Below are 11405 nucleotides of genomic sequence, written 5' to 3'. Positions count from 1 at the left end.
GTCGACCTAAAGAGACACACAGAACAATTCACAATGTTGAATGTCAAAAAAGCTAATGTCATGCTGTTAACTGACAATGATGCATGATTCTGCTGTCGAGAAAATTTTGAAAGTGACAAAAATTGTGTGTGGTGGTAAAAATGCAAATATATTTATGAAAAATATCCGTGTTCATAATATGAAAGGAATTTTGAACTTTATGAAATAGACATGAAGTAACTTCGTTCATATTGAATGTGATTTGATGGAAAATCCAATTTATTTTCGACGTTAATATGATAATATGAATTATGTGATACAAATATCAAAATTTACAATAACTATATGAATTGATAAAAAAGTAATAAAAAATCACCAATTTGATTCTATTGATGCTTGAGGTCTGAAAAAAAACTCAAATTAATGGACTGCAATTTTGACAAAGTTTAGTTTTCTTCACCTAGTGGACCATGTAACCTCACGATTTCGATTCACAACGTCATCTACTGATGACCTAAAATGTGGTAGTTCAAGATTGTGAATATCTATTTTTATCATAAGTAAATGACCACTTACCCCTCATGATAACTTCTATGTGAATTCGTCCGACAAAGTTTTTGTTCAGTATTCTCTATTTTTGCATATATTGATGCTGTCATGGTAAAATATTCAATTAAATTATATGTGAAATAGAAAACGTATTGACCTACCTAGTTGCAAGGATATAGGTGCCGAAATAACCCACATTAGGAGAACCACAAAGGATATAAAGAATAACCCTAAAAGAAGAAAATATTTCAGCTCTAAGTAGATTCAATTATTTTTCAGATACTTTTACCGTTTATTGGTTCAACAATATGTCCACAAGTTAATAATCTTATTCCATCGTAAACGTCAAACAATGATCTACATCCATATTCGTTACTCAATTTTTCAAGTTTTTCGTCCTTAAAATTTTCTAAATTCATTCTTATACGATTTCTGAAGTCCTCAGAAAAATTAGAACATATCTCAAGAATATTTTGATTAAGGTATGCTTGTGATTGATTATAGCTTGATTCTGTTTCTTTAATTTTATCCATCCATGGTTCTATTTGTAATTCTAATGCAGTAACTTGAAAAATTATTTCATTTTTCAATATTTCTAATGGCTGCAGCAGATTTTTTTGTACTTTTCTTGCTGCTGATGCTAATGTTGACATTCTGTTTGCCGTCGAAGCATCATTTATTTGCAATGATACTCTTTGCATTTGATCAATAAAGTTGGTCATTTCCTTTTCCGGTGAAATTTGTTGAATGTCCACACGGAAGGATGTAAAATTAAATTTTGAGTCATGATAGAGGTCACTAAGCAAGTATTGAATACGTTCGGTTAGTGATGAGAACTGTGATTCATGTGCTTTTATATTGTTAACTGACCCCACGAGATCCGGATAGTTTTCAAAATTCAGAGTATTTTTTAGATCTAATAATTTATCTATTTGAAAGACATAATATGCTGATTTATTCAGTTCACATTCAGTAAGTGCTGTTGTTAATGATACATTTGAGAATTGTTTTGAACTTTGCTCCGATGAAACTAAGAGATTCGCTAAAACTCCATTAGTTGGTGGTTGATCATACATTATTCCAGGATTATCAAACAGTCTTCCAATCACAATATATTCGGGTTTTTCATAAAGAGCTCTACAAACAAATACTTCACCGTGTCCTCCTATAAGAACTTCAAAAATGGTAAAGAATCCCAGAAACGTGCAAAAAATCGATAAAATACAAGCAGACATTTGAAATGTAGTACCAGCTAAATTGTCTGCGTGACAACAAGAACAGCTCAGTGGTACAATAAGGAACAATGTAACAACAAGTGTCGAAGCACATGATATTAGTCCAATTAACCAACTGATGTATCCTGCTTCATTAAAATTATCCATAATTGGTAGAACTTTTTGCCAAACAGACCCAATCTGGTCCAAGACATGCTTGACCACTGATGATAATCTTTGAATTGTTTCATTCAATCCATTTCTCATAATAGAAATTTGTTTTATGATTTCTTCCTTCTGTCTCGAGCTATCTTGCTTTAATTGGTATGAATAGTTTTGGAAAATTTTCTTGGTGATTGCTAGTTCCTCAGTTAGTTTCTTTAAGTTATTATCATATAAATTATCGTTCATGCTTCGAAGCTTTTGAAGTATTGAATTATAGTTAAGCTGCAAAAGTATTTTAGTTACTTATCATTTTTATGCCTAAATAAGTATGACTTACAAATTTCAACTTTTCAATAAATCCAATTTCCTCGAAACTTTTAACTTTCAATGTATCACACAATGGCCGATCTCTATAACTACATTGTCGTTGTAAAACTGATAATTGAATATGAATTTCATCTACTTTTGATGCAGCATCAGCAGACAACATCAATGTTTTCAGTACAACATCATTTAGTAAATAATGAACTCGTCCTGATAAGTTTCGTGTACCTGACAAATATCAAAATATATTGCATGACTGAATTAATAAGTAATTTAACTTACTCTCAAGAAGTACGCCAGTAGATTCAAAAGTTATATCCAGCCCAGTTTGAACAGAAATTTCCCTGATAATTCTCTCTCCTAATAATTTATCAATATCTGCAGCATAAATATAAATTTGTATTAAACACTGTATGTGATATGAAATTCACGACAATAACTATTGTTACGCTAGCTGGCTATAGTCACACCTTACTCTTTCTAGCTTTTTAACTACAGATATAAATAGAAATCATTAAAAATTCAATCTCTGCTCAATTTATCAAAATCACCTTCTAAATCGATCTTAATCTTCTCCCTTGCTTTGTCAAAATGCTCAAATGTCTCCGACTGTAATTGATGATTAGAGCTTTTAACAAAATATTCAACGTCTTTCAAAGCAGATCTTAAAACGTTTGGTGCATCGTTGATTGAAATTGATATTTGCTCGTTAATGACAAACATGGAAAGTATAGAACATCTGTATGGATATAATCCAGAAGGTTAATCTCTTGGTTTAAAATAAATTGATTTGAATCAACTACTTACACACAGATTGTAACTAAAACTTGTAGAATGAACACAAAAACTTTTTTACGGCAGTTAAGTTTATCTAATTTATCTCTGCATTCGTCATGAAAAATTATATCGTCTGGGAGTATGACTTGAGAATTTGTATGCATAATATCGCTAATGCTATTTGCCTTAATGTGAATGTTTTTCGAGCAAAACCATGAGATAGTATATGCAAGAGGAATGATGGAAATCAAGAAGATTATCAAAATCAAGCAGATGTATCCTGATTCCATTTTGAGTGCCTTATTAAAAGTCAGCAAGAAAAAGGAAAAGAAAAGAACATGCAATTTAAAATGTTTTTATTTTTGGTTGAGGAATTTAAAATTTGAGCACTTTAAGCGACTTTAAGAATTTGGACAGAAATATGAGGGAAATCACAGCACGCTGTCGACTCGAATTGTAGATGAAGTAGAGTCAAATTTTCCATAACAAATTAAAGTCGACTTTAAGTGCTCCAAAAGTAAGTTTCCCACCCAATAATTATTCATTCATTAACATAAATTTCATTCCTTACCTCAAGAATTATCCTTAAAATGGAAACTTTTGATTGAAATGCATCTCGTAGGAGCTCAAGAATGCAGTAAACTGATTTAAATTTAAATTATTTGTTATTCCTAATTTGTATCATTGAGATTGTAATGATACTCACTAAGTGGCATATCATTTGGAGTTATTGATGAAAGGAACTTAGAAATAGAGGAGAACATGAACCATCCATCGTCTAATTTTAAAGATGGAACGATGTAATTGTTTACGGAGCCATCCAGCTATTTATAAGAGAGCATTAAGTAAATATGATTTTCAGAAATTAGTTTTTTACTTACGATAACTGCTTCAGATTCCATTGTTAATCTTAAAATGAACGGTAAATAAATTAATAAAGTCAGGTTTTTAGGGTGAAGAATCTATTTTTTGTGGTAATAATAAATTGAGAATTTCTAGCTTAATTCTTCAAGCAGAATCTCTAAATTTATTATCAGACTTCTATTTAACTTATTTAAGTTAAATTTAAGTTTGGAATGTACGTGGAAAATGATAAATTAACTGAAAAAAGTTGAAAAAAATTTAACTAATTTTTAAATTTTAAATAAGATAGAGGAGCATCAGCTTTAGGGAAAAAAATCAACCAAAAAATCTCTTAGAAAAAATATGACAAAAATTAGATTTTTTTACCATAAAAATTACATTCAATGTGTACATAATTTAAATGTGTTGTTTTAGTTAAACTAATTAAGTTTTCCTGTTTAATATAACTTAATGTGAAAATATAAGGTTTGTTTTTGTCATATTAGTCCACTTTCAAAAAAAATCAGTGATAAATCATTAAGAAAATATTTAATTTAAAAATATAGTAGAAACTTGAATTTTTAGGGTAAATTTTTGGATCATAAAAAATTAGTTATAGTAAAGTAACTGGTTCATTAAAATAAACATATATCATTTTAATAGCATTCATTCATAATTTTTTTACCTTTCTGGAAGTTAATAGATTTTCCAAAAAAAGTCGATACCACAAAAATTAGATTCTTTACCTACCATCAAATATCAAATACCATTAGAAATAAAGTGTTCTAAAATATTCAATGCAATCGAATAAAATGTGATAAAATATATTTAAATTTATTAACATCTTTAACAATATATGAACATCCAGTATTTGAGTTCGATTTTGTAAAAATAAATTTATTGCACCACATATTTATTGCTCATCCACGTGTTGATAATAAAATCTCTTGGATGTGCAACACAAATGTCAGGTATAAATTGCCTAATTTATAATTCTTGGAAATTAAATGCCGATTAATATTTGAAACTTTCAATTAGGTGTTGAATTGCATTTCGGATATTTTTTTGTAGCGCATGCTAACAATAATTTATTGGATTCATTAAAAATGAATTTTGATCGCGGGATGCAATTTTGAAACCATTAGTTGCAGCACAGAATATCTTAAATGCATTTCTTTTATATAAATGCTATTTTGAGATTAGTCCAGACTCTTTTAATGCAAAAAAAAAAAAAAACATTCAAGTCAATATAAGCTAAAAATAAAAGACACAAAGGCTTTTTTCAACGGCTATAAAGTCCACGAGAATTTGTATCATCTTATTAAAAATAATTTGACGAGAATTCTTGTGAATTTAAAAACAAAAACATTTTAGAATTTAAATGTCCCCAATTAATTAATTAAGATTAAATTCTTATTTTTATGTAGTTTAATGTGCTGTAAATGTTGGTTTGTAATTTATTCTGTCTGGCTGTTGGAAATGTATCATGCAGTAGTGTGGTCCTTCCACAGTCATAATATTATTTGCTTTTTAAGATAAATTGCAAAGTGGAATGGTCAATGTATGATAATATAACTTATTTTTGGACACTAATAACTGATTGTTTACGTTGACTTTTTTTTTGGGGACGAACAGATCAATGCACTATATTTGAGCTACCCAAGCTACTTCATTTGTGTCACTCGGGTTGCGTGGAAAGGAATCTATATAGAATCCAAATGGAGTATTTGCTCCGGGCGTTGTAATTAATTCCATATCCCAGTGTTTTTCGAACTGTGATCCTCAATATAGTCAATTTTTGGCATAAAATGTGACACAATATAAAAACTTTTAGGCACTCCTGATTTAACCCATTTAAAAAATTAACATTTACACAGGACATATTTATTGATTGCTATCAATACCTAGTAAATTTCACGATGCCGATGGAAATTTAATACAGTAAATCCATTTAAAGAATGAACTAAATTACTAATTGATTCACTATCGATTTAATTAAATTAAGATTTTTTATCATTCACCGAAATAAATTGACAAAATTGCTCAATCATTCATTTGAATTAACACAAAAGCTTATCCATCAAATTGTTGTACAATTGAATTTTGACGAAAAAAAACTATTTAAAATGTTCTTTGCGACCTTTTTTCTAGTTTCAACCTTTACGTTTAAATGTTTGACGACAACTGAGTTTTTTACTCATTTTTAAACTAATTAGATTATTAAAGGTGGAAAAGGTGGTAAAGAAAATAAGGAAATGAAGAAGAAAGTGAAGGAATGTAAAGTATAGAAAAGCAAAAATATAGGATCGATGGGATTTTTTTGCAAATTTTTGAAGATATCATTTCATATTTGAGTAATGTCCACAAATGATGTTTATTCACAAATTTGAATTTTTGACTCTTTTACTTTCTTCGTAATATTTTAACAAGCCTAAATTACAAAAAGGTAATGTTTTCAATAAAAATAACGGATTCAACCCTTAAAATTATGTTTCATGTGCTGGACAGAGTGGTAATTAAAACCACGTGTTTTTGTTTACGTATCTTCAAAGGATTCCTTTCATTTTTATTGCTTTTAAAATGTTGTTTGAGTAGAATCAAGTGTGTAGTCAGCAATTTTTAAGGAGGGGGATTCAAAAATTTTAATTCAATTCTTCAGGATTTATAAGAATAAAAGATGTGAAATAATATTCTTGGCCGTGCGTAGCGAGCAAAATTCTCAATTTAAATTTTCAAACATTGAAATTTTCCTAACAATTTTCTTAGACGGAAAATTTTGTATTAAATTTGATTAAAAGCTAGAAGAGTCGAGCATTAAAAAGCCCCCTCCTCCTGGCTACAATCCTGGATAGAACAAACTAAACCTTTACATAACATCTACTGATTTATAAACGAGTAAGCCAAGAATTTAATCACAAGGAGTGCTGTAATTACAAATAAACTTAAAAGCAATAAATAAAACTCACTTTTATGCAATGTTAGGGATGCAGTGAATTTTTTATTTATTGACGTTTGAAGCATTTCTTAATCATGATATCGTAAATCATTGACAAGCAGATTATTAATGTACATGCTTTCTTGGAGAATACCTCAATAAAAATCTGGAAATTCCTGTTTAGTTTCTATCTGTCTTTCTTGATAAGCCAATCATTAGAAAATTTCTCAATAAATTTATGAGCCGAGAACTTCAACTATGCGTGGCTGGAAATAAATGCGGTATCATTTGAAAATTACGTCTAGGGTTTATTTCTGCATCTCATACATCATATCATATAGATCTAAATCGTGCTATGGTGCTTCAAAAATCATTTTATGACTCCATTTTTTGATACCTACAAAGACTCCTAAAAGTCTGAATGGAATACAGTTCCTAAACACGTTAACATCACATGCCCTATCCTAACTCTCACTCTATGAAATGTGCATTTATTTTTAATTATAGCTCTTTCACAGCTGAAATGAAATACATAAAACTTTAGAATTTTAATTTCGATTTCTATATTTTATCTTACAAAGTAATGGTATACTATTGATAGTGCAAGTAATTAAATGCAAAACTCGACTCAGATAAATATGTATGATGTTACTTAATGCGCTCAGTAAAATGATAATAAATATAGATAACAGCTTACATAACACATTCTTCAGCGTCGCTTGAGAGAATTTTTCTGACCATCTTTTGATATAGTGAAATGATTTATTGATACTTTTGTGCTTAGCAAGGCAGTTGCTTAGTCTAAAAAAAGTTTATTCAGGTTAAACTGCATTTTTAACATCAATACTCGAGAATTTTTCAATACTCAAATTGCAAAGCAAGAGGAAATCGTTTCAATTTTAATCGCAATTTTTTGCAACATCATCTTACAGGACGTTAATGAATTAAAATATAAAAAATTAATTTTGTGCGACGCAAATTGTTCAGGAATTAATAAAAAGTTATTATTTTCACAAAATTTGTCTGCGACGTACTTTCTATCGATAATATTATTTAAAGTATTATCAAAAACAGAATTGATTGAAATATAAAATTATAAATAGAACAATGGAGAAATTCCTATCCGTCATTTGTAAAGGTCAATGTCACTTATCATCTATGCATAAAAGATGTTAGTAGGTTTCTAGATCAAGTTAAAGTTTGTTGACAATATTTATATTTGGCTTGTTTTGCTAATAGAACTTACAAATCTGCGGTCAAAGAACAGAACAAAATTTTGGCACGAAGAATTCTTATAGAATCTGAAAACATTGAAGATTTTGGCAATGGCAAAAAAAATAATTCTTAACATAACTGTAAATGTTTGTGATTTTCATTTGGAAGAACTTGAAAAAGAACCAAAAATTTATATATTATACAGAATCAGTTATTTTTAGCACAATGTACATATCAGAATGTTACGTAATTTCCATCATCTTAAATTCTTTTCATTTCCTTCTTTTTTTTTACGAATTCAATGTGTATCTTTTGTACATAGAAAACAAAAATACAAAAAAACAAGTGCATTGGCCTTTACGATTTGTATGTGAATTCCAAAATTTCAAGAAATGTGCTATAAGGAAGAATGCGATAAATTTAATTTTTACAGATATAAGCGGTCAACGCAATGTGTTGTTTTTATGCAATATAAACAATACAAAATTTCAAGAGCATTCTTTAAATACTGAATCAATTTCAATGTCAATGATAATGAAATTCATGGACTACATTAAAAAATTACTATTCCTATATTATTCAGTAATTTTTACGATTTGATAGTCATAATGAACTATTTGATAATTGTGAATACCCATTCGTTAATTCTTGAAAAGATAAGGTTATTATTTTATTATATTATCGCTTATATTAGTAGTGGAACAGCTTTCTCTTTCATAAGACAAGAACATTTACTTACATAAACAAATACTTTGTAAATTCTAGTGTAAAGATGTAAAACAGGGGTATATACTATTAAGAGACTACTTTCTGTTGCTCTTGCACTTGAATTATTATTATCATCGTCATAACTAATTGTAAGCATGTATAGAATGAAAAAAAAAACAACATGTGAATGAAATGAGAGGAAAAGAAATTATGAATGAATTATTATGCTGCATTAAAATAGATTGGAAGCACATTGTTTCTCGTACGTTATCAATAGTCATTATTATAGCGATTGGATGCAGAGATTCATACCTGGAATTTCAATGATGAAAAGAACTTTAATGAAATTGAAAAAAAAAAAAGAAAACGAGAACATCATAAAAATCTGGTTTAGTCTTGGAGATAAAAATTCTTCTATACTTTTCTGCCTTTATCTGGTACCAAAAATCTTATTCACATGTATATGTAGAATTCATTATTATATATCAGCGCTAAAGAAATTTCATTTTCAGTTTCGCGAGAGCTATCAACGAATAAACATCAAGAAAATTGAAATAATGTTTCTTTACCTCGCCGTTATATTATTCTTATTCTATATATGGATTAAAAGTATTTTTACATATTGGGAAAAATTAGGATTTCCGTATGTGCCGGGAAAATTTCCATTTGGTAGCACAACAAACGTTGGACGAACAGAGCACATGAGTGAATTTTTAACACGTGAATATAACAATTTTAAGGATAAAACTCCTGCATTTGGAATCTATCACATGCTTAGACCAACACTTGTTCTGACTGATCCTGAGTTGATAAAGGAAATATTAGTAAAAAATTTCGACAATTTTCATAGTCATGGTATAAAAATTAACGAAAAGGCTGATCCATTAAATGGAAATTTATTTTTTAAAAGTGGACAAGAATGGAAAGATTTAAGAGCAAAGCTAACTCCGACTTTTACAAGTGGTAGGATGAAAATGATGTTTCCATTAGTGGCAACTATAGCTGATGATATGATTGAATACTTAAAGATCATTATCGAAGAAACAGATACACATGAAATGAAGGAAATTTATTCTTCCTTTACAACAGAAGTTATTGCAAGTGTTGCTTTTGGACTAGACACAAAATGTCACGGTAATCCAGATAATGATTTTAGAAGAATGGCAAGATCAATATTTGAGCCAACTGCAATGGAAAATATAAAGAACCTAATCATCATATCATCAGAAAAAATCTCAAAGCTCTTCAATTTGTCATTCAATCGTCAAGAGACGACCGACTTTTTCTTGAGAATTGTCCGAGAGAATCTTGAATATCGAGAAAAAAATAATGTAAAGCGCAACGATTTCTTTCAATTGCTGATTAACATTAAGAATAGTGAAATTGGAATGACCTTCAATGAAATCGCCGCTAACAGTTTTGTTTTTTTCGCTGCTGGGTGAGTTTTTACTTTATTTACAAGAATAAATAAAAGAATATTTCGTAAATGTGTGTGATAATAACTGTAAAAATACATTATATTTATCAATTAGTTTTGAGACAAGTTCAAGTGTCATGACATTCACCACATACGAGCTTGCATTAAATCAATCCATTCAAGATCGTTTAAGAAGTGAGATTCAAGAAGTTCTTGACAAATATGATGGAGAAGTAACTTATGAAGCAATTAAAGATATGAAGTATTTAGACATGGTATTTAAAGAGACATTGCGAAAATATCCGGCTCTTGATAATCAAAATAGAAAATCGACACACGATTTTAAAATTCCCAATTCAAAGCTTGTGATTCCAGCAGGAACAAACATAATTATTCCCGTTGATGGACTTCATAATGATGAGCGGTTTTATGAAAATCCCGAAAAATTTGACCCGGAACGATTTACAGAGGAGAATATCAAAAAACGTCCTTCATTTGTTTATATTCCGTTCAGTGAAGGTGGTCGAATGTGTATAGGTTATCGGTTAGTACAAAAATGCCCAAAACAAAATTTTCAAGTTCACGAAATAAAAGCGAAACTGATTTTTTTTTACAGATTTGGGACGATGGAATCGAAAATTGGACTAGTGAAACTTCTCAATGTTTTTAGAATACTTCCATCAGAGAAAACATCAATTCCAATCAAACTCTCTCCAACAGCTTCTCTTCAGACTCCCCTAGGCGGTATGTGGCTGAAACTTCAAAGGCTTTAAATTTAATTATTAATTTTTATACAAAACAAAAGACTTATTCTATCTATAATTTTTAAATATATACTTTAAATCATTATTTTATTTTATTCTAAGAAAAAACGTGTTTCTATTTGGTATTAAGAATTAACAAAAAATCTGTACACGTATATATATACCTATATGTACACGAAAATAAAATCAGTGTTTACGAAAAAATTTACAAAATATTTGATTATCAACTAAAGTCCCGTTAAAGAAGTCAGAGACTTCTAGACGGTTTTGATGATGTTTTGCGTTCTTACGAAATAAACAGGTAACAACAAGAGGTCGCTTGCGAATTATTCTCAGTGTAATTCATCTCATCCAATTAGGTATTCATATTTTGAGAATGCACTTTATATTTGCTTGTAGGTCAATTGAAGATAAATTTGATAATGTGCAATAATTTGATATTTTAAAATTGAACCCTTTCAGAAGAAAAGTAGATCAAGTTGGTGAATATCGTTTCATTCTTCATTATATAACGT

At 29.2% G+C, this 11405-nt stretch overlaps 2 protein-coding genes across 2 annotated transcripts; one reads left to right on the top strand and one right to left on the bottom strand.

Annotated features, from left to right (window-relative positions):
- Positions 1-266: 266 nt before the first annotated feature.
- On the bottom strand, positions 267-5793 carry prom (prominin). The gene is made up of 13 exons (XM_070649499.1): positions 5756-5793; positions 3890-3917; positions 3715-3832; positions 3580-3650; positions 3039-3307; positions 2783-2970; positions 2514-2609; positions 2245-2459; positions 818-2189; positions 690-758; positions 556-631; positions 440-493; positions 267-382 (listed from the first exon to the last, which is right to left on the bottom strand). The coding sequence occupies exons 2-13, from the start codon at positions 3908-3910 to the stop codon at positions 352-354; spliced, it is 2580 nt and encodes an 859-aa protein (XP_070505600.1). The 5' UTR covers positions 3911-3917; positions 5756-5793; the 3' UTR covers positions 267-351.
- A 3433-nt stretch (positions 5794-9226) lies between these two features.
- On the top strand, positions 9227-11046 carry LOC139097582 (cytochrome P450 6a2-like). The gene is made up of 3 exons (XM_070649467.1): positions 9227-10147; positions 10242-10670; positions 10743-11046. The coding sequence occupies exons 1-3, from the start codon at positions 9267-9269 to the stop codon at positions 10897-10899; spliced, it is 1467 nt and encodes a 488-aa protein (XP_070505568.1). The 5' UTR covers positions 9227-9266; the 3' UTR covers positions 10900-11046.
- Positions 11047-11405: the final 359 nt, after the last annotated feature.

The sequence above is a fragment of the Chironomus tepperi genome, unplaced genomic scaffold (assembly GCF_022539635.2).
Source record: "Chironomus tepperi strain 1889 unplaced genomic scaffold, CSIRO-AGI_Ctep_v1 contig_425, whole genome shotgun sequence".
NCBI lineage: Eukaryota > Metazoa > Arthropoda > Insecta > Diptera > Chironomidae > Chironomus > Chironomus tepperi.
This window is presented reverse-complemented; position numbering and strand designations above follow the sequence as displayed.